The sequence below is a fragment of the Grus americana genome, chromosome 4 (assembly GCF_028858705.1).
Source record: "Grus americana isolate bGruAme1 chromosome 4, bGruAme1.mat, whole genome shotgun sequence".
NCBI classification, from domain to species: Eukaryota; Metazoa; Chordata; class Aves; order Gruiformes; family Gruidae; genus Grus; species Grus americana.
In genome coordinates, this window is record NC_072855.1 from 80,229,992 (window position 1) to 80,253,186 (window position 23,195).

At 53.9% G+C, this 23,195-nt stretch overlaps 1 protein-coding gene across 15 annotated transcripts in view; it reads right to left on the bottom strand.

Annotated features, from left to right (window-relative positions):
• The window catches only part of FRAS1 (Fraser extracellular matrix complex subunit 1), a 160,563-nt gene that overhangs the window by 12,845 nt on the left and 124,523 nt on the right, over window positions 1–23,195 (bottom strand). For 12 of the 15 annotated variants that reach the window (XR_008576881.1, XR_008576882.1, XR_008576885.1 and 9 more), the window contains 28 exons: window positions 22,597–22,711; window positions 21,960–22,097; window positions 21,111–21,143; window positions 20,710–20,841; window positions 19,868–19,993; window positions 18,807–19,054; window positions 17,507–17,655; window positions 16,921–17,083; window positions 16,044–16,179; window positions 14,801–14,997; window positions 14,310–14,463; window positions 13,485–13,748; window positions 13,181–13,369; window positions 12,660–12,779; window positions 12,117–12,296; window positions 9,940–10,064; window positions 9,155–9,295; window positions 8,837–9,064; window positions 8,446–8,559; window positions 7,276–7,426; window positions 6,153–6,312; window positions 5,333–5,495; window positions 4,603–4,849; window positions 3,381–3,725; window positions 2,923–3,083; window positions 2,415–2,562; window positions 682–887; window positions 46–202 (listed from right to left, as the gene is read on the bottom strand). Coding sequence is in view for 8 of the 15 variants with exons in the window: in XM_054824195.1 (XP_054680170.1) it covers window positions 46–202; window positions 682–887; window positions 2,415–2,562; window positions 2,923–3,083; window positions 3,381–3,725; window positions 4,603–4,849; window positions 5,333–5,495; window positions 6,153–6,312; window positions 7,276–7,426; window positions 8,446–8,559; window positions 8,837–9,064; window positions 9,155–9,295; window positions 9,940–10,064; window positions 12,117–12,296; window positions 12,660–12,779; window positions 13,181–13,369; window positions 13,485–13,748; window positions 14,310–14,463; window positions 14,801–14,997; window positions 16,044–16,179; window positions 16,921–17,083; window positions 17,507–17,655; window positions 18,807–19,054; window positions 19,868–19,993; window positions 20,710–20,841; window positions 21,111–21,143; window positions 21,960–22,097; window positions 22,597–22,711 (4,690 nt within the window). In the remaining 7 variants the exon portion in view is untranslated. The other 3 variants (XM_054824202.1, XM_054824203.1, XR_008576887.1) reach the window with 3 other exon arrangements.

The window sequence follows — 23,195 nt, forward strand, 5'->3', positions numbered from 1 at the left end:
TCCTGCACCACAACCCCGACATCCTCGTTGAACGTCCTCGCTTACCGTCTTCATCGTTGGTGACGGTTACGGTCGCCGTGTCCATCTTCCCAATCCTAGCTCCGCTCCAATGGTTTCCAAGCGGGCTGCCGAGACAGACCTGGAACTGCTCTTCTGGTTCAAAGGCAGAGTCATCCCTGATATCAACGCTGCAGTTCTTCACCTAAAGCCAAGTCAGCAGGAGAAAACGGCCAACGTTCATAAACCCCCTGAAGGCACTTAAAGGCCACCCTGTACTTCTCTGCCTCGGGTTTCACGCCCGAGTACTGTCGATCCTGGAAGGAACACTTCTATTTTTAAGGCTGCTACTTCACTGTGGACAAACCGCACGGTTGCGTGAGGAGACACAGCACCGACGACATCTGCTTCCACAAACCGACAGCTCTCTGCTACGACAATCCCGAGTCCTACTGAGACGGAGGATTTGCGTTTCACGTTTCAACCGGTTTTACGATCAACCCACCAACCCCTTCGGAGTCATGTCGTATTTCCGGGACCGGAAGAATTTGTGACTTTAAGCGTTTGTGAAACCAGTTTGGACAGCCTCCGTCAGCTGCCCCTGACCATGCGGAGCCGAGGAGGAGATCTGAACCTCTCCCATCAATGGTTCTTCATTCTCCCTACAAGCCAGGTTCTGCTCACCTTCTCCCCTTTCAAGAAAGTGATGCGAGACTCCTCCGCGTTTCTCCTCTCCACAAAGTCCTCCGTGACCTCTGCTGTCTGGCTCTGCGTGTAGCACCTGACAGAGGACTCGTAGCTCAGGTCCCCGGTGCGGAAGATGGGGATGTGCAGAGTACCCTCCTTCTCCTTCACCGTGTACGTGTCCCTGGTGAACTGCATGCTCGGCACTGCAGGAGGCAATAAACAGAGTCAAGCGTTCAAGCAGCAAATCGAGGCACGTACACCCCATGAGAGCCGCTGCACGGAGACAGAGAATAAAACCCAGGCTTCGCTGCGCCTCACTACAGGACTTGGCTTCAAACAAGTGACCATCGCTGCCGTCATCCCTCTACAGAGCACAGGATCGGCAGCCCCTGCAGCGCTTCGAACAGAAGGAACCTCTCCTCGTCACCTCTCCTCGGTCACCTACACCGACCGCTGACGAGACTTGTTCCTCCCCCAGCGTTTTGGTGCTGTTGCGACGCGCCGGAGGACGGGGCAGGGCTGGCAGTACAGGGACGGTGGGTTTGCAAAGCACGGCGGGGAGGGACGTACGAGGGCTCAGAACAGAAATGGGTGCTGTGCCTCCAAGCGTCATCCTACCGTCTGCGGGCACACACAGAACAGACGGCTCGCAGCGGAGAGGGCAGGCCTCCCCCCGAGACGCAAAGGCCGAAACGATTAGAGACGACTACCAGGTTAGATTACGTGGCGCGTGCTTCCCTTAGGCAAGCGAACGCGAGAGACGTTAAAACCCAGGAGGAAGTAAACGCACGGTGAGACTTTCTCAGGGAGCGACGGGGCAGCCAGACGGAACGGGAGGACCCCGGGAAAACAACCTAAGTCCAGCCTAGAAATAACCAACTTAGCCTAGCCTCCCGCTGCGCGGATGTGGGATGCCGGACTTGTCCAGGCTTGCCGGTGCGGAATACAGGGCCGTTACGAGCCAGCGGAAGGGGTGCTGGGGGAGTCCAGCTTGGGGAGAGCAGGGATTGAGCACCTTGCTTATCTTGCACTGATAAGCACCGGGCCTGAACAGGGGCAGGAGATGAGCAATTCGTTCATCCTAACAAGCTGCGGCGCCTGACGGGTCTACTCCTCAATCAACTGAGTGACGCCTGGGGTGAGGGGGAGCCTTCACAGCTCGGCGTCACTTTGGTAAAACTAAACAGACCACCGCTCCTCTGTACCGAACGCCTTTGTTCTCCACCACTGCCCCCCCCAGCCCCGATCAACTGCACAACACGCCTTGTTAAGGGCCCGTCGGCACACGAGCCCTGACTTAGTCCCACCTCGCCGACAGCATAAATCTGGCATTTAGAATCCTCTTTTCTGAGGACGAGAACTCCAACTATCCGGACAGGTCGACGGGCCTGGACCTCTCTCCTCCCCAAGCAGGGACGCCTCTTCGCTAAGACCCGTGCCTCCGATCATGTCGGATGTTACCCCGGGAAAACTAGCATTAACAAAAGCGCTGAACTATTAACTTGAGCTCAAAATTGTTGCAGTAAGTGCATTTACCAACGGCAACTCCGAACTTTCTATATCTGTCGCCTCAATAAATTACCTATTTTTCTTTTCAACTTTGCCAAACTGTTTCAGTGAAAGTCCTTGGTGGGGCTCTGACAGGCAAACGTTGACTTTGACTTGTACCCTTTCACGCGACAGTGGAAGCGTGGAGGACGGACCGGACAGAGCTGCCGCGGACAACTCACCATCTTGGAGGATGTCATTAATGGCCACGATGGCTTGGAACGGCTTTGCCAGCTCAGCCCCGTGGGGCGAGCTGAGATAAACAACGAACGTCTCCAGCCCTTCTATCACCGGGTACTGCGCGTCGTCCAGGATCGTCAGAGCGCAGAACTGGAAGGAAAGCACACGTCATGCTTTTAGAGACGCAAAGCCGTCATCCTTCCCGGCGCTCACGCCTAACGTAAAGTCATTACGTCAGGCCCTTTCCGAATCCATTCATCAACGGCAAAAACGTTCTAGATAAATCCGGCTTATCATTTCAGAGACCAGGCAGCTGTCTTGATCCTGGGGCTGACCGAATTTCCTCTGGCTGTAGTGCTGATCAGGTGGGAATCTGTGCCCGGCAGATTCATTAACAATTCTCAAGTGGATTTTTAAAACGGGCGAACGGCAAACACAGAGCACGCACGCAAAGACGAGAGAAGTGTCGCCAGGCAGAGCAGACCCCTCGGAGTCAAACTGGCTCCTCACCTCTTCTGTCTTGCCCGGCCTGAACTCTATTTTCCTGGAGCTGGGGACATAATCGATTCCCGGGCTGGCAGACGGAGGGTCGGACGTCCGAGTGGCGCACCACACCGAGATGGGGGTTGAGAGGTCAGGTCCCCGTCGGAGGACTGGAATCTCAATGCTTCCTGCACCGCCGGTTGCACACGAGAGAGAACCGAGCTGAGAAAGCAGCCACGTACCGCAAACCCGCTCCTTTCCCTTCGGCGCGCCCCGCTCCCTTCACCACCGCGCTCTGCGCCGGCTGCTCCAGAGAACAACCCCAACCTTCCCCGCAGGGGCCGAGGGAAGAACAGAAACCCTCTGCGGATCTTTTACGATTCCGCTGCTGCGCCCCTAAATCGCTCCTTCCGATACCTCTTCCTGGCGGAAGCACCCCGACGCCGCGCGGAGCAGCCCTAGGGGAGCCCCCTCCTACTCTTCACCTGCAGCCTCGCTGACGGTAAAAGTAGCGTTCCCCAGGAACACCGTGGAGGCATCGTTGGGTCCACCGATGAAGACGTTGGCTGAAGCCCGGCTGCCGATGCGCGCGTTGTCCGAGGCATCGGCCAATACGATCTCAAACTCCTCCTCTTCTTCGTATTCGCTGTCATCGATCAGCGTGACGTCGCACGTCGTCGTGGTGACACCCGGACCCAAAACAACGCGGCTGTCATCCGCCATCCCCCGGGACTTGAAGTCGGAGCCGGATTCCAGCATGTAAAGGCTGCTTCCCTTGGCTGATTTGGGCACGGTGTAGCAGACGGCAGACACGGTGCTGCTGGTGTCCCCTAAGAGGCAACAGGAAAAAAACCCCGTAACTCGACGGAAATACTTTTCATCTATGTGGTGGAGACACCGTTCACTTTAATAATAAAGCAACAGTCAGAAAAGAGAGCGAAGAGTTAAAAAGAACACCGTCCCTGCTCCTAAACTCGCATAAAAGCTGGCTTAGGTCTGCCTTCCAGGGATGCTCCAAATCTGCGCTCTTGGTTACTGCGATCGGGAAACGGGTGGCACTTGCCTGTTAAAGAATATACAATACAGGGATAGGGTCCGCACAAAACACGGCATCTAGGTCACAGGGAAGCAGCAAAAAAAATACAAGGGTTTGCTCCTGGTCGTGCTGGGAGGAGAAATGAATCCAAAAGTAGGGAGCTTTAGCTGCGTTGGTCAATCTGGCAGCAGAGCTGGGAAAGATTTTAAAAAAATGCATCTGGCTCGTCGTTTCAGTTGCGCCACAAAGCTACTTCCAAAAAATAAAAAAAAAATAAAAAAAATCAAAGAATCACCCCAAAATCATAAACAGGCAAAGTCCAGGGAACGCCGCGTGCTCTGGGGGTCACTGTTATTTGCCTGCCGAGAGGAAACAGTCGTTTGCCTGAGCCTGGCGAAGGTACACACTGCAAAGAGCCCTCGGCCGCTGCGCAGGGATCCTAGGGGTGTGCGAGCAGAGCGCAGGACGCAGGCGCTAAACCGCATCTCCTAAAGTACGGAATTAAAACCCAAGCTCTAAGCGGCCACAGGATACTTCGCGGTCTGTCCCGAGGCGTTTCACCTCTCTGTGTCCCCCACCGGCCCCACGGCATCTCCTGCGGAGCCGCTCTCCCTCCCGTGCCGCGGAGCCCCACGGCAGCACGGCAAGTCGCTCTGCCCGGCTCGACTCACCTTTCCTTTCGACGGGAGCAGAGAGAAAACCGTCGCTCTCGCTGACGTGGTACGTCTTCCTGTCGAACTGCAGGGTGGGCTCGTCCTCCGCGTCGGTGATGGCCACGGTGGCCCGGGTGACGTTCCCCAGCAGAGCGTAGGCCGGCATGCTGAGCTCCACGGCAAAGCTCTCCACGCTCTCATAGACGTTGTCATCGTTAATGACGATGGTGCAGGCCTTGGTGTCCTCCCGCTCCTCAAACTGCACCTGGAAGGCAGCAAGCGGGCTGCTCTCCTTGGACTGGGGTCCGAAACTGGGGTCCTTCCCGTCTTACCCTCGCCCGCGTCACGTCCCCCCCCACCCCCGTGCACGGGCGGCACCGACGCCGACCTTCACGGAGGATGAACGGCCAGCGGAGGTCAAAGGCAGCAGCAAAGGCAGTGCGTAGGGCCCTACCCGCGCTGATCTCGGCGCTGGTTCTCACCCTTTGCACGAGGAGGAATGACATTCCTGCCGAGGCACGCCCGTGACATTTGCGGTCTGTCAGACCGCTGCGGCAAAGCGCGTCGGCCAACACAAAAAAAAAACACCCATGAAAAAAAGAGACCCTCTGCCGAAAGCAAATAAGCCACAAAGTTTCAGAAAGGAAACACGGTCTCCTTTGTGGTTTTATCAGTTTTTATCAGTTCTTTCATCCAGCCTTGAAGGCATGCATGGTCAGACCTTCCCTTTCCCGCTGTCCCAACCTACCTGCCCTGCGTACTCCACGTAGTCCTGCTCTCCCGGCCGCGAACCGGAGCTGGAGGTGGCCGTTCCCGGCTCCGTGCGGCACAAGACAATCGCGTACTGGTTGAGGTTACCAATCCGCCTCACGGTGACGCTCACAGAGCCTGCGTTCTCTCTGACGAAGTAGCTGGAAACGCAACAAGCGGATAGAAGTAACAGGCTGGGGAGCAAGCCCCGCGCCCCGGTTTAATCCGGCAGGCACGCACGGGAGTTCCCACTGCCGTACCGGCTGCCGTTGGCTCCCCTACGCCTCCCGCTAGAAATCAACAGTGTTAATTCAACAGCAATGCCACGTGCGGTGCTACAGTCAGTCCCGACGGGGTGCCAGGGAAACACAGGCAGAAACGATGGTAGAATCAGAGAATCACAGAATCTTTAGGGTTGGAAAAGACCTCTAGGATCACCAAGTCCAACTGTCAAGTCAATACCACCATGTCTACTAGACCATGTCCCAAAGTGCCATGTCTACACGCTCTTTGAACAACACCTCCAGGGACGGTGACTCCACCGCCTCTCTGGGCAGCCTGTTCCAATGCCTGACCACCCTTTCGGTGAAGACTTTTTCCTAATACCCAGCCTAAACCTCCCCTGGAGCACCTTGAGGCCATTTCCTCTTGTCCTATCACTTGTTGCTTGGGAGAAGAGACTGACACCCACCTCACCACAACTGCCCCGCAATCTCGTTTCCACGCTGTAGGTCCGATGACGTATCACAGACCCCCTCTGCTCACTCCAGGTACGACCCCATCTCTCTGAGGAGTGCCGTAAACCCCACGCCATTTACCTGGTGCGCGTAAAGCTGAGGAGGGACCACCGGATGTGGAAGATGTTGCCACTGACCACGTTGGGTTTGCTGTCCTTCACGAGGAACTGAAAGCTGTCTGTGGTCTCCTGAACCTTCTCCTCATGCGCCACGTACCGAACGAGGCCCTGGTTCACATCCTCTGCCGGGAGGAGACATCCGATGAGCCAACCCAGAAATTCAACGGCACTTTTACAGACGAGCAGCGCGGAGACACGCATCCGCACGGCCGCGGGGGTCGGGCTCTCCACACGCCCTTCACGCTGCAGCAGCTTTTCTACCTCCCTTGGTCTCACGTGTGGTAGAAGCCAGCCTACGAGCTGTGACAAGACATCCCCTTGCCTAGTCTTTATCGGTAACGGCTCGTACTTAAAAATAAGGTAAATCTAAAGTCGCTTTGACGAAATGCAAGAAATACGAATTTCCTTGGGCAGCACGTATCGCAGTGCTGTTCTGGAAGGTGGCACGTCCTAACAGGGCTCTCCTCGCCGCTGAGATGGTTCGGGCGCTCTGACCTTCTGCAGTACAATACACGTCTGCCAACCTCCAGCCCTAAAACAGCAGAACTGCTGACCGCATTCGTCCTGCGCCTAATGGTGCCAGGCTCTGCGACCTGCAGTAGCAGGAACGCTAAAAAAAAAAAAAAAAAAAAAAAGGCAGAAACGCTAAAAAAGGCTGCGCTGTGAGTTGAGCCTCTCTGAAGGAGTCCGAAGGAGCACCGTGGTGTAGGCAGTGGTGACTCCCTCACCTCCCCTTCCCTCGGGTCCTCCGACAGCGAACTTTCCGGGCGTTGCTGACTCTGCACTGCTGGCTAAACATCTACCAGCCCTTGTGACGCTTAGATCCACGTGCCATCCCTACAAGTCTTTGCTGTCCCAAGTCACATCTCCAGCTCTAACAAGCCTGGAGAACCTGGGTGTGCTACAGGACACAGGTCGGCATCTATAAGAAATTACAGGATTTCTGCAATCAAAAGCAAAGCTCAATTCTTATTTTTGACGCCCCTTTGAGATTCGCCCTTCGTCTTCTCCCCTTTCCCCCCTGGCACAAGCCACCCGGACAAACGGACTTAAAAAAGCAACAGCATCCAGCCCACCGTCCATACCCTGCGTAAAGGTGGTCACAGCTGTCCCGGGTTTCAGTTTGTTCTCCACGTAACCGTTTCTGGGACCAGTCGTTATCTCATAGATCAGCTGCTTGTCGTCCGTGTCAGGATCGGTCGTCAGTAATTCCTTCTTCGTGATTAGGTTGGTTGCCTGGGTTAAAGCCAAACCAAGGGAATAAATCTCTGGAGATCCAGCTTCTGCAAGTCTGACTGTTCACCCAAAAAGCCCAACCCTCCGTGAGGGGAAAAGCTGGGGGGTGTAAAATCACAGGAAGGATTCAAATTCTGCCTCACCTTTGGTTTGTTTAATAAAAACCCGTTGTGGCTCAAAGAAAAGCAAATTCGGAACAAGGTGCCCAGCCCTATCTAGCTGGGGATAAAAGCTATGACAAATCTTTTGGTTTCAGCTGGAAATCGCTGCTCCACGAACCGTGCTGACGCTCAGGTGAGGCCTGGCTTTGCCCAAACCAGTTACAAACAGCCTCAAGTTGAAGGACTCAGGACAGTTCATGCCGCTGTAGTGCACCTGCACTTGTCCTCTTTCAACCGACCCCACGCGGATGTGCCTCAGTTGGTCCACATTTTGCTTTCTCTTATCAAGAAAACACTTTTAACAACAAAGAGAGACTGGAACCGCAGGAGGCTTTTTTGGAAGTCAGGAATTTGAGCCCAGATAGCCACCACATTTCTTTGATAGCCCACCACGTTTCTTTTTGATAGCCCACCATGTTTCTTTGATAGCCATCTATCTCTACCACGTCAGCAGATACTCGAGACTTCTCTGCCATCGGTACAGCTGAAAACAAACCGCCCTGGGGAGGAGGGACGAGGGGCAGGACGTGTCCGCCCAGGAAGGCGGGCAGGAGCTGTACTGCATGCGGAAGAGCCAAGAAGAGCCAGGCTCGGTGGTCCTGCTGAGGGAAGGGAAGGAGGTGGTCCGGGAAGCAATTTAGTGCCCTGGAGCCACGCTGCCTGGTTTCGCTACTGGAGCCGCGGCGCAGGGATCCCTGCACACCTCTGCCTTTTCCAAGACAGTTCACGAGCACGGAGGGACACCCGTTCTCTACCACAAAACTAAAAACGCTGAAGGATCAGGATGTTCTCCTGTGAAGCTTCTTGTCCCGCAACAGCCTGAGAAACGATCGAAGCTGAACCCGGGCAGGCAGTTACCTTGCCATCCACGTACTCCAGCCACTGCAAACCCAGGTTGGTGACGACCCTGGGCGTCCCGTCATCCACAGAGAGAATGTCCACTGTGAAGCGCTGCGGTGCTGCTGTCACGACCTGACAAAAGTTCAGAGAGACGGCTCTTACTTTGGGAGCCAGAGCCTCATCCACCGTATTACCAGCTTTGGTCCCTTCAGCTCTGCTGGGATCAAGGTCCTGGGGCGAGTTTGCACGCACAGAGGCTGCTACGCCGGGGAAGCAGCAGATGGCATCACCTAACTGAGAATACTCAGCCCTTATCTTCAGTGGAGCCACAGCAGCTAAGCTTCCCCTTCTCTGAGAGCTTTCTCTTAGCTATAGAAGATCTCCCTCACATTCCTTCTCCTCCCCTTACCTTCTTCCCCCCATCCTCCATAACGAAGAAGGGATTGGTCCCATCAGACACAGTGAAAGTGAAGTGATCCTTCTCCGAGTTGCTACCACCATGACTGTAGCTGATGCGGTTCTGGTAGATGTCGTCCATCGTGAAGGTGGTGGCTTGGTGGTAACGCTGCCCGTTGCTGGTACGTTCGATCAGGCCGTGCCGGGGGGGCTGCACGACTGTCAACGTAATTGAGTCAGCCTGCATCAAGGAGAGAGAGTGGCAAAGCTGATGGCACGACCCCAGCACCAGGACAGGGGAGGGAGGAGGCCAGGGGAAGTCCTGCCTTACCTCTGTGTCAGCATCTGTTGCTTTAAGCTCAAACTCCGTGATGGTTTTTCTCAGACCCTCCTGAACCGTCATCCCGAGGCTTTGCACTACGGGTAAGGAGTCATCCACGGGGTTTATGGTGATGTCAAACGTCTGGCTCACCTGGAACGGGAGGGAAAGCATCTCTTGAGGAATTCGGTCTACCAAGAGTGCAACTCCACTGAAACAGGAACGCTTTAAGGAGACCACGGTGATCCGCGCAGCATGGGTCACTTCATTTTGGCCTTGTTCAGTTGGGTAAATGAGAGCTTCTAAGCTCGGACCTTGTGAACGTGACCTCCTCTATCCCTCCCCACCAATTTATTCTTCCTTTTTCTGTGATATTTATGGACGCTCACTTCTCCTTCCCTCCCTCCCCCTCTATTTGCAGCTATGATTTTTCCCTTTCAGACAGCAGGAAGGAGACATTTCTCAAGGGTCTAACCGTGCTTCTGGGTATGTTGTCAGTGCACTGGATCAAAGCTGAGTTCCAGGAGCAGATAAAAACCAGACAATGAAATCTTGGTCAACCAGTCTCATGAGGCTACATCTCAGATGGCCAAGGCTCATTCCCTCCCCTGCGGTACGTAAGATCTCTCGCAGCAGAGGAAACGTTTCACACCGTTGCCAGATGACCAGCCCGTGTGTGGCTTGTTTCGTTTCCTCTGCTAGGTGTAACTGTCTCCCGCAAGCACCCAAGAGGAAAACCGACTCCCATCGCATCCTACAGAATGAACAGCCCGCAAAAAAACCGTGCCGGGACTTACCTCATTCGTTCCGTCAGAAACAGAAAAGGTGAACGCGTCCGCGTGCTTTTCAACATCGCTGGTGTGGACGTACCGGATGCTGCGAGAGGCCAAGTCTGCCTGGCTGAAAGAACTAATTCTTGTCCCTAGAAAAAGAACAACGGGGGGCAAATGGGCGATTGAAGGAGCGAGGCAGGGAAAAATATAGGGAGCTGGCCGTACGTAGCCATAAGCACTCAGCCTTGGCTTGCTCTGCTCCAGTTCAGGCTGTACCACGAACCTCAGCTGAGCCAGGGATTCAGCTGGCACGGAGCCTCCTTAAAAACTCCGCTCGACAACTTATAAATCGAGGTAGCGGCAGGAAGAAGCACAGACTTCCTCCCAGACGGAGGGGTTTACAGCGGCGCTCGCGCTGTCACGACGCCCTGCTGGGGACGGGCGTCTCGGGGCACGGGGCAAGGGAGAAGCGGTGAGAACAACGGGAGATGTAACGCTTCCGTTTTCACGCCTGCGCGGGGCCGACCGACCCGCGGCATGGCTGCAAAAAAAAAGGCTTCCTGGCCTCACGGCGCTTTCCGAAAATGCCTTCCAAGTCTCTGCTCTCTTTTCCCCTCCTTGTCCCCCTGCGTTTCGAACGGACTAAGCCCCGTTTTCAACGCTGACGTCTTTACAGGTCGTCAGGTGTGACACAGGCACAGAAAGGTACCCGACACGCATCTTCAAAAGCCTTTAAGCCTCACCGCTGCAGCTCCACGGTTTTACTGCTCTTAACAACAACAAAAACCCTGACAAAAAGTTTTTCACCGGTTTACCACGCTAAATGGCTACCGACGAGTACTGGCCACGCTACAAGAGACACCAGGATGGGATATAAATAAATGAGCCAAACCGGGACGATTAGCCGAGGTTTCCTCAGAGCTCGTGAGCTTTAAATATTTGTGTTCTCTTTTGAACACATCAGTACCCCCTCCTCAAGTTTAGGTCATTGAAATCGCGAGAACAACTCCTTCACAGTGCGCGAGCCTGCATCTTCCTTAGTCCATCACGGACATGAAAAATGCACGCAAGTCAGAATCATCACAGTTTAAATAACAGGAGGAATAAAATCCTTAACCCAGCTCTTTCAGGTCTCCAAAGGACGGGATTCACTGTTTAGTTTGCAATTTAGACAAAAATCTTGCAAGTTGTTTTAATTGTTCCCTTCAGCAGGGGGTTTGCTCATTATAACTTCCGCGCGCCGTTCCTACCCTTTCAACGTGTTTGCCAGAGGACGTCTCGCACTGCGAGCGGACGGGCTGAAACGGAGCCGGTAAAACCACGCGCTTAAAACCGAGCTGTACAGGGCCTGTCTGCGTCTTGAAAACACACAGCAGATATTTCCACTTTACTCTCCTGTTAACGGGAAACCTAGTTCTACGAAGACATATCACCTTAGATGAGTACGATCTAAACGGGAGGAGCATATCACACGACAGCATAGATTTCGATTAATTCAAGCAGAGAAGGGTGGGACGCTCGTACTGTCAGGGGGCACGGAAGGCAACTCTCAAACTCGGATCACGTTTGCAGGTCGTTATTTTCTGAGTTTCGCGGGACCGACCATTTCCCTCTCTCCGAACTCCCAGAATTCATTATCCAGCGCATCTGTCGCACCACGACGAAGTTTCTTTAGTTCCCTTCCTCTCTCCAAAGCACCGCCGGGAAAAGAGGCTGGTGTTTGGGGACCGAGGGCCATCCTGGCCAAGAGGGGGACGGAAAGCACGGCGTCTGCTCACCAAGGTGGGCTCTGTTACCGTGGCCGTTCGGGGATGGGTTCTTTGGGGCACTGTGCTATATGTGGTCACAGAAAAGGCTGAAGGGTTTTGCCTGTCATGCGGATGCAGCAATACGTCCTGAAAGGGGAGATTCGCGCAGCGGCGAGCCGGACTGATCTGCGAAGTCAACCAGGCAAGGTTACCGTGGGCAATAAACTCACCCAGAGGCTGAATGAATCCTCATCTGTGATCGTCGGGCTGCCTTGCCTCCCCTCACCCTATTCTCCAACCCCCCGGGCTAATGACCGTCACGTTTCTGACACAAAAATCATTCCGTGCTGCTGCCTCCAAGCGCATTTTTCCTGCAGCGAATCTCTTGGGCTCAAAAGCCCTCCAGTGCTTTGCTCCTAGGAGTAGCGACCGAGTAAAATCCGCCGTGCTAACCTGGGGAGGCGGCGTGCTCCAGATGCCCCAGCTGTGGCTGCTTGGTCAGCTTGTACCGCAGCCGGCTCGGCTCACTGTCCCGGTCGCTGGCCGAGAGCTGGAGGGTCGTGATCGTCTTTGCCGAGTTCTCATCCAAGACCAACCCTTCGTTAGCGATGATGGAGGGGGGGAATCTGTCCTCTGAAAGGGTTAAACGCAAAGTCTGAGTTAGGAGACACTCGCCCTCCTTTGCCCGGTGTTATTTAAATCGGGTACGACATACACAGAAACACCTTCCAGGCTGCTAATTCCAGAACAGGTACTCTGGGCCTCGCATTAACCGAGGGGACGGTAACGTTACAGAGTCTTAAAGACAATCTAGACGGTATGAAGATGTTTCTACCTTTTTCAGCGAGTTTGTCAGAAGCCAAAGAGCTAGTCCTTACACCCGTGAACTCTCCCCGTGCCCCAAACCTCCAAGGCCTTGGAATTAACAGCGAGTAAAAACTTCACCTCAAGAATTACACCTTAACGTGCAGTACGTGAGGGATGGGAATCTTTTACCTAATACGCTAATAGAAAAAACCTGGTCCGACAGTTTGTTGCCATCTGCATCGATGACATCGAAGGCGAAGGCGAAATTCCCGCCAGGATCCCCTTTCTTGTGACTGTACAGCACGTGCCCTGGAGAGAGGGACAGGAGAAAAGGGTGGTTTAGTACAGGCCGTATCATTTAATTCTTCGCTTGGCACCAGGCTGGCACGATAAGCCGAGGGACCTGGGGCTCGACAGAGCTCCTGGATTTGGGTTTCGTTATTTTTTCTCTTTATTCTTTTTCTCCTGCTGAGAGAGACTTCTTAACGCTTGCTTAATGATACGTGTTTCTGCTCGAACAAAACGACCTTATCTATCTTCTTTCCCTCTCCCTTCCCTGCTTCGAGCCATCCTCCCCCTCTCATAACGATCACAGAAGCACGGAATACCTCCAGTTGGAAGGGATCCATAAGGATCACCGAGTCAGACTCCCTGCTCCTCGCCGGACTACCTATTACCTGCCGTGATTATCTAAAATCAAGCGCTCTCACCTTTATTTATATCAGCCTGGGTGAAACTTTTCACAGGTCCTTTGACAGAGATCCGGACGGGATTATCAGTTTTGGTCAACTGCAGCTGGCCCACGCTGGGATCCTTCTTCACGACAAATCGAATCGTTGCGTCATCCGAATAAAGAGCTGCTGCTTTCAAGTGCTGATCTGTGAGGTGTGCCGCAGAGCCTGGACCAGAGAAAGAAAGTCCACAAACAGCTTCAGCCAATCCAGCTAAGCGACTGGTTTAGACTGGACCGTACAGCAACAGCAAGCACTACCGTCCTCCTCCCTCTCCCCGTACCAACTGGGAGCTGCAAGCCCCCGTTGACATCTAACGCGGGTGGCTCCTTCTTCGGTGGCTCCACGAAGAACTCCAGCCTCCCCGTCCGCGTGTGGAGACCGTCCGTGACGGAGAAGCCAAACTCGTCCGTTTGTGCTGCCGCGCCGCTCTGAGTATAAACGATCAGCTCATCCAAAATGTCCTGGTAGGTGAAGGACGAGCCCACGGCCAGCGCACGTCCACGCTGCGGGGGCTCCGCAGCAGTCTGCCTCTTGCGGAGATGACCTGAAAAGCAACAGATGGATAAAAATTATGGGGAGAAGACGGACTGCTGGGGACTCTGTGTGCCGGCTCTCAGCGGGAAGGGAAAAACCGAAGGGAGTTATCTGCTCGTTGCCAAAGCCGGTAAGAATTTGGCTCCGTACACGAGATCTGAAAAAGGGTGCGCAGCCCTCGCTAGCGGAACACGACGCTAGCCTTCACCGGACACCCTGCCTTGCTTTATCACCGCAGAGAGATGCTGGTTGCTCGGCTCCTAGGAACTGAGCCCCGCAGTAGGAAATGGGGTAACGCAAAAGGGAACTTCCCGGGGGCGTGCATGCAGCGCCCTGTGCCCTCTGCCAGGGATAGCGAGGGACGGCTCTCGGAGAAGAGGTCTGTGCCGAAGCACGATCCCTCCGTGGCTGCGGGTCCAAACGCAGACTAAACGCGCTTGATAGAAACACTCCTCGCTCGCACCAGGGGCTGTTACGCACGCCCAGACGTACGGACACGCAGCTCTAAAGACCCACGGACGCACAAAGACCCACGCGCGCGCTCTCGCCCCCGTGGCTCGTCAGGACTTACCGTGTTCAGGACTTTCGGTGACCACGATGACAAGTTCGCTGTTCTGGGTGTCCAAGTCCCGCAGGTTGAGGGAAGCGTTGGTAACGACCAGACCCGAGCCCTCGCGCGCCCTGACCGGCTCCAGCACCATCTCTGGGGGCTCGTCGTTCTGCCGCTGGTCCCGAAAGGCACACAGTCAATCAAGGGAAACGGCCAAGGGGAAAAGCCCGCTGCCCACCTGAAGGAAACACAACCTCCCAAATGACAGGATGACTGGTGCTGAGATCGGGCTACACCAGTCTCTCCAAATCTATCCAGCACCCCGGCTGCTTCTAAGAGAGGGGGGGAGACATCTAAGAAATAAGCCCTGGGGAAGACGCTGCAATGCACCTCTGCTCTTCTGGCGTCACGGGGAATTACGTGCCTGCGCTGGGGGAAGGAATCGGATGGGAGGAAGGAAGCTCCCTTTAATCCCCTTCCCATGTGTTAGAAAGGAGCGAGCAGAGGCATACCTGAATCGTGATGTTAATGCTCTGCACCTCAGACCGGCTGAAGCCGTCGCTCACGTAAAAGCTGAAAACGTCACTCGTCGGCTCGATGCTTTCGTGGAGGCTCTGGAAGTAGTAAACGCTGTTCTCTAGAACATCGTGAAGGGAAAAGGATGCGTCTGCGGTCACAGCAGACTCGCTCTGCGGGCCAAAACTCTCACCTGCAAACCAGAATACCACTAGTGAAAGGATGTTCCGTTCACTGATGAACTAAAAATAAAAGCAGCAGGATTAGGAGAAGACCGGCACGTGGCGAAGGGTGCAGAAGGACGTTCGTTCCTACAGCGTGGCTTTCGCACGTCTCGTGACCTTTGTAGAAAGCAACGTCTGCCGCGTTAGAGTAGGCATGGGGGCAGCTGCGGTTTTACGTGTAGTACAAGCAATCCCACGTCCAGAACTGCCCAGGCTTTCTTCAGAGACCAGACAACGTGCCACCTGGCCTCAACATAATCTCTACATCAAGCTTCGCCTTGCAAAACTAAGGCTCGCAGCCGAGAAAATCACCCGGCCGTTGCCTGTTCGAGGAGAGAGGCTCCCCCTTACCAAAATGGCACAAACCGGAGTTCGTTCGTAGGATGCAGTTAGGAGGGACGACGTGTAATGGTTAGCAACCCGTGCTCTCCAGACGAAAGGCAATCGCTGCTGTAACAAGCCGCTACGCTGGCCAACCCGCGGTGATATTTTACAAAGGCAAGTTACGAATTAAGTCAAACGATATACGCCGCTCCCGTTAGGACCACACGCAGGATTAAGCAGACGAGTCTCCTGGATGAACGCCTTTGCACAACATGGTACAAATCCTACCTTTTCTCGATAACACGGTGAGACGAAGAGAACGCTGTGAGCCGTGCTCTGCCACAGCTCTCACAGCCTTACAGCTTGCTGGGACGTTCAGAGGAATTTAGCAAAGTTTGTTCTGCCGTAACAAGGACGGCCAAAATAAGGCATGATGAAAATACAACACACGGGCTTGGAAAGGCTCTTAATGCCCCAGTCCCACAGCATCGACACGTCTCCAACCAACGAGAATTAGGAGGCAACGCTCCCCAGAGACGCTTTATCTCGTAACGCTGCCCTCACGAGCTCTTTGGGATCAACTGATGCCAAGCAGCACTGCGCTGAGACAGACCGGAACGTGCTCCAGCACGGCAATCCCTACGTTCCCTTTCATCGGCCAAGAGGAAGAAGCGATAGCCAAGCAGTTTACCTGTCTTAGTGTTTTCAAGGTAGCCGTACACAGGGAGAGTGAGAACTGTGAGCCTCAGGTCTTCCTTGGCAGCCGTATCGTAATCAGCAGCTACGTGGTGATGAGCCAGCAGCGGGACCCTGCCTCCCTCATCCACCTGGAAACCAAAAGCGCGTGGCAAAACCCCCGCCGACGCACACAACGCACAAACCGTCGCTCGACAAGCCGGCCTCCGTGGAAGAGGCTTGCCCAGTCTCTCGGGTCCTGTCCCATCCTCCCCTAGATGCATTCAGCATGAGATCAGCTGGGAGGCGAGGTGGGAGGGGAAGAACGAAGCTGGCCTGGCCCCCAAGAAGAGCCGGTGGGTGCTTCATCGGGGCAAGAAGAGAACCGGCAGAGTCACGCTGACCTCTTGGAAGGCGAGATCTGCGTTTCTTGTTGAGGGGAGCCTTTTGAAGGCAAGGGAGGGGGAGTGCAAAGCTGGAAAGGAGGGAGATCGCTTCAAAGGGCTTTGATAAGGAGCCTGAAACGCTGCGTATCAGGCCAAAGCACCAGATGTTTTCAGACCTGCCTTCTGCTCATCTTTTACGGATAAGCTGGTGAAATAAGGGACGAAATATTAAAAAGGGCTGAGTGAGACTTGTTCCACCGCTATCAGCGGGACACCCTAGGGAGAACCCCGCTCCCGTCCAGATGTAAGCAGACGAGGTTCAGGGACGCAGCTGTACGGTCTGCCTCCTCTGGCCTCCAAGTAATTAGTTAACCCTTTGCGCTCACGGGATTGCATGTGCAACACCGTGTCTCTTCATCGATTTTCCCTCGGTCCAGGAAAGCTGTTCAATTCCTGGCATCTAAGACATTCCCGTCACCGTTCCTAGTACCCTGCGCAGCCACTTACAGTGATATGGTCAGCAAAAGCAATGAGCGACGGCGTTGTCTGGGCAGCCGTGATCGTGACGGTGAACATCTGCCTGTCGAGCCGGTTGTTATCTGCATCAAAAACGGCGAAGTGGAAGACGTCCGTAACGGGCTGATCGCTGGTCTCAAACGTGGCGGAGTAGCTGTGAAAGTCAGAACGCGGTCTGGGTCAGGCAAACGCATCTCAGCCCTGCGTTTAGAGGTGAACGCACACCTCTTGGAAGAGAGGTGGTATTTCAGTTCCCAACCCTCCTTCACGTCCATTCCCCGAGTTCTTTTAAATCACCCTTTTAGGTGTTGCCTACCTAACCGCGACATTGCGGACGCAGAAGAAATTCCCGTAATGTGAAGCTACGCCAACTACTGGCATTTCAGACGTGCATAAACACCTCATTCCGCGCACAGGAAATGCTCTCGTTTAGAATCTCATACGGTACAAGAGCCAAGAAAGGTACAGAAATACCTTTGATACACTTTGTACTAACAGAACCCAGCCCAGAGATCCCTGCGGAAAGCCCGCCGAGCTTGTCGCTGGCACGGCTTGAAGGAGAATAGCTCTTTGATACCTGATCCTCTGGTTGTTGATGTCTTCCATGGTGAAATTATAAACCTTGGAAAGCCCTTCATCACGAGAGCCAGACATCCGTAAGAGGGTGCCGTACGCGGGCAGAGAGATTAACTGGATTCTTATCTCCGAGTCAGCAGAATTGTTGTCCTAAACACCAAGAAACAAACCAAATCGAACCAAGACCAGATTAGCTTTTGTTTCCCCTGCACTAAAAATGGAAGGGGGAATAAAATGTTTTATAGGGAAACATATCGAGCACCAGACCCACAGCCCATGACTACTAAAGGAAGCTCTATCAGTGAGACGAGAGTCGATCGGGTTGGCGCTCTCAGAATCTACCACAACACGGATTTTCATTTCCTCTCAGCTCAGAGAGGTTTTGCTTGTGTCCTTGTATCACACCCGCACAATCTCCCAGACCTAAACCTGGTATTTTGGGGTTTGGATTACTCGACGCTTCTACTGGACTGGACCATTTAGGTAACGTGCTTTTCCTGACTCCAGATGAAGTGAGCCAAAATCCGGCCGACGGCTGGCAGAGGCAGAAACTGTTGCCCACCCGTGCTTCAGAGACACAGAGCCAAGCTCAGTTCTTAGTAAAACAAAGTTTCATGTGGAGCAATGCTGCAAAAGGCAGATTCACATTAAACCGAAAGCTGATTTTGGCTCTTTTAAACTACATTAAGTACAACCATCTCTATGATATCACAACTCAGATGTCATCTTTCTTCTAAAAGTTTTTGCTGGTTGCCTGAAAGATAAGACCCAAAGCGGAAACCATCATATCCTCAGCATACGGGTCAGGAATTAAATCTTCTTTTCCCAAACTGTTCTCTTACTCAGATTGAACCTGAGCAGCTCCCCTGTCAGCCCTCCTCCTCAAGAGGAGAACGGGACAGACCCCAGACTTGTATCAAATACATCCAGAAAAAGAACCAGGCAATTCTGGAAGGGGGATGCGGGGGCTGAAACGTTCAAGGGATTATCACTTAGCAAATCCATGCGCTTTATGAGCAAGTTTGTTTGATAGAAAAAACCTGGGATTAAAACAGTTCTCATGTTTAGCCTGGCAGTTCACCTCCGTTTCAGTCCAAGAGGGACAGCCTTAAACCCCTGTGGGATGAAAGAGTCGATTATCCCCTTTTTGGCAGCCAAAGCCAGGCCACGCTGAAACCTCGAGCTCTCTGCCAAGAATCCACGCCGAGAGCAGAGAGGTGCGTGCAGCGAAGGGTCTGCGGGGGGATCAGGAAAGGGAGGCCAGCAGCGGTCACCGCCTTCAGAAATAGATGAAAGCTTACAACATAAGCGAGGTGCAACCGAGAGAGAGTCACGGAGCTTTGACTAGCCACCGTGACTGCCAGCAGGCAGCCCGGGGCCAGCTGCGGACCGTCGTTATCCAGCAGGGCCACTTCCACCCTCAGCACCGTGGTCACTGCGGTGACGCCGTCGGTGACGGAGATTTCCATGCCGTCCTCTGCCGCCGCCGAACCATCGTGCACGTACTGCAGAGCATTTCGGGTGACGTCCTCGTAGGTGAAGGTGTCGCCTTCCCAAAAAAGAAGATGCACTCATCAGAAACCCTCTGTTCAGAGCACCAATCCAAGTCAAACGGCCCGAGGCCCCAATTTACTAAAAAGACTTAGTCATGTACTAAACTGGCCTTTAATGCCACCCTTACAGGGACGTGAGTCATGAAGGCATTCGTTAAGGAGCGGGTATGTACGCAAGGCAGCGGAAAAGCTGTAACCTTCACCGTTTCACAGGCACAGCGACTCTTTATGATCCTCTGGGAACGCACGGATGCTCCTTTTGTTCCCAGCTGCTTTGTAAGCTCGTGCCTGTCACAGCTAGGAAAAAAGCTTCTGTCTTCTGCTTCCACTACTCTCCTACGGATAATATTTGTCCACCTGATGGCACACTGGAAACCCCTGCCACCCAAATCCACAGTAAAACTCCACAGGAGCTTTTGACCGTTGGGACCACGACAGGTTTCCATAGGCTTCAGGAGAAACGTTCGTTACGTTCCTTCACGAAATGCCTTCAGATACAACTTACCGTGTAAACCAAAAGGAAAGAGCTGGTTAAAGGCATCACAGCGGAGCGGCTGGCAAGGAGCCCGCACCTACGTGGTGCCGGCAACGCACTGAGTCAGCCGGGAACTAAACCACAACTGGGAAAACGTCTTTGACGCGCTCCCTCCTGCGGTCACACGCTTCCAGGCAGAAAATTCACTCTCTTACGGACGCAGCCGTATCTGCCAGAGGCATCTGTCTCCTCCCGGTCAAGTGAACCAGCTAGGCGGACAGGCACACGCTGACCCCTCTTCTCCTGCGCTGAGGAAGACTTCTGCTCAACTCACCTGCTCTCACGCGCTCCTGCACGCCTGCGCCGTACTTGAGCACAACGCCGTGACGGGGAGGTTTCACCAGCTCAAAGAAAAGACCCTCGGGGGCGGTATCTGTGTCGCTCACGGCTAACTGGATCCCTGTGCCGGGGACAAGAGAGCATGGCTTCAGCATCCTCAGACGCTGCGCCAGGAATATTCCTTAGGTTTTGTGATGCGCTCTTGTGCGTGGAGTCAAAAAACTGCAATTCGGTCAGCAGGTGAAAAGTAAAATAATTCTGGAGCTGCCCTGGGCCAAGAGCTTGCTGGTTTCATGGAAATAATTAATTAGTCCCCTGATGACGCTCAGAGCAGAGGCTGTAGCAGAGAACTTATTGCCAGTACGGCTCCCAAACGACAGCTATGCGAACCCTCGGCTTACGCGCGAGATGTTGGTGTAGCAGGGGGGTATCTACAAAATCCCCAGAGAACCTCCTGACACGAGCAGAGAGTGGCTTATCCCAAACAACCCGGTGTACCAGATCACACCACCACCCAACGCTTCAGCAACTGCAGAGCAGCCTAAAGGGGAAAAAGCCGAGGAGCAGCGGGTCCCTGATCCTGCTCTCCCCTGCCTCGGCCAACGAACGGACCTGCCGGACGCTGGAAGAGCACCGCCACATCCCCGGGCACTTTTCTGAGGCACCAACTGCACGGTTTTCTCAGCCGTTGCTGCCGCGCCTGCACAACCACAGCTCCTTAGCTAAACGGCTAGAGGTGAGGCCAAAACTCTCCCCTGCTCCATCCACGTGGCCTCCTGGCCGTACAGACCGTGCCTCGGGCCGAGCTCTGCACCCCATCGCTTGCACCCTACTCACCAATGGTGGCTTTGCCCCCCTGGCTGACCTCCAGGAACGGAGCTGTGATCTGGAAGACCGGAGGCTGCTGCTCCGCGGAGAGCAAATGAATGACAAACACCATCTCCGGGGTGGTGTGTTCTCCATCCGACACTAGACACGGACAAAAAAACACGCCTGAGTGTAGGGATGCGTTTTCAGGGACTCACACCTGGGAAATTCACCCTTCTGTACAAAATCACCACCCCACACCGCCGACTTCTCTCCCACCTTGTCAACCTACACCTTCGTCTACGGACAATTCACGCCTGCCGAGAGCGTTTCTGTTGGCCCCTAACTCAACTCCAAGGAATGAACGGGCAACACGAAGGGCACAAGGATAAAAACTGCTTTGGCCAGGAAAGAGCAAAAGCTTCACATACCTGTGAATCGGAAGTTCACCGACTCTGGGAGACCTGACGGGACAAACACAAGCACAGAGGAATCGCGGTCAGGACAGGAAAGCTCGTACCGAGGTGGATTTAAACAACTTTTGGAGAAAGCAAGCGCTGACATTCAACCAGCCTGGAGTCCTTCCTCACCGAGGAAAGATCTCTTTCCTCGCCTTCGCTCCAGGTAGCGAGAGAGCACGTGCTGCTCCCTCCTCCAGACTGTGAAACCCCTCTTGATGTCAGCGGAAGGCATGGCGACGCAGAGAACTGCATCTACCACGTACCGCCGCTTCACCACGCAATCCTGCGCATCAACTGGCCAACCACGCCTGACGTTTGTCCTATTTTTGCCCCTCTACCTCCTGCTCCAGACTGTTTCTCCTCTGATGGTAGAAATCTTCTGATTTGCTGGCTAAATTGATTCAGTTCATCGGTTCTAGGCTCAATCTCAAGGACTAAACCCTCAGCGCAGCAAAGATCTCAAGCACGGCAGAGGGAAAACCAGTTCCTAACCAGGCAGCAGCAGATCAGCAGTTTGCCCAGCGCAGCACCCAGCACCAGCGCCGCCCACGCTAACGCTGCGGCGAACGCCGCCGTTTCCCCGTAACTCACTGAACGTTGCTAAACCAAACCACAGCGGGAAATCTTGTGGAAGTCGCAAGAAACGGTGAACTCTTGCTAGGCTCCTCCGAGGCAGATTCCTTTTTCTATCATTCGAGCCTCGTGTCCTCGCGAGCGTGGACGTAACCACCAAGTCACTCCAGGACCGGAGGAAGAGCAGCAGTCCCTGCTACCTCTACCAGTCCGACACGGCGCTACAACGAACGCTGGGTTCCTTACCCGCAAAGGAGAACGCGATGATCTCTCCCAAGTGAGGAGCCGCAGTCGGCGGGCGATACGCAATCTTGCCGTGGTTTATATCTGCTTGGGTGAAATGCCTGACGGGGGAGAGAGGCCAGTCTCTGTGCTCCACGATGCCTGTGGAGGCAGAGAGCTCAGTGTTAACAAGAGGAATCCATCTTACTTTTAAAACAAGATACCAAAGGCCATAGCTTCTTTTTCTCCCCCCGCCCCAGGTGCTTCTTTTTACACCTGCGGTGGTTCCTGAAGGAGTCGGATGGCTGTTACTGCATCGAGGATGGGTTCTTGGGTCACGACAAATTAAACAGTGATTCCTCACTTAGCCATTTCTTCAAATACCTCTCCCCAGAGAGGTGGAAAGCAGAAAGCCATGGGCTACAACATTCAATACATTCCAGACAACAATAAGAAAACCCTCCGAGCTCTGCGGCTTACTCCTAAACAAGCCAAAGAAATCGGGTTAAGAAACAAGGCGTTTAAAAGCTAACGAAGGAGGCCGAACAGATTAACGGGTGCCTCCGCGGAATGCTACTCCGAGGGAAAAAGCAAGACGTGCTCAGGAAGCGCGGCAATTAATTTGGCAGCAAGCTGCCAAGTTCCGAACAGGTACACTTGCCTTGGCCGGGAGGGAGAGGGACAGTCACGTTGAACAGGATTTTCTCACTGGGAAGCTCCGGGTCTACAAAGGAGAGGTGATGGGGCTCAATCACTGTCACACGGTCCTCCAGCACCTCAATAAACACATGAGACCATGAGCATCAAGGCCAGAGACATGGGAAGATTCACCCCAAAAAATGCATTGAACGAGAGTTTGCTTTTGCTGTCGTTAAATCTAAGGGAGTCTCTGAATTTAAAGGTCCAGTTCTTAGATCTAAAACTGGCAAGGGATGGATGGGCTGAACCTTTACCACGTCTCTCAAACTGGTTCAGCAGGGGCTTATAAACCGATGAACAAGAGACAAACGCCGCCTCCTTCATAAAACTACGAGCTTACGCCCACTTTCAGGCTGCCCAGGAAAGCGGGGGTGTTTTCAGCGCACCCTGTCCTCCCCTGCAGATGGCACAGCCTCCACGCTCACAGGTAGTTTCTTTTTTTGACCTACAGCATCTAAGAAGAGATACAGGAAAATCTAATGTGATCAAAAACTCCCTGGATGAAGATATAATTCATTGCCTGTGTATTTTTCTGGTATAGCCTGATGGGGCTGGACTGGA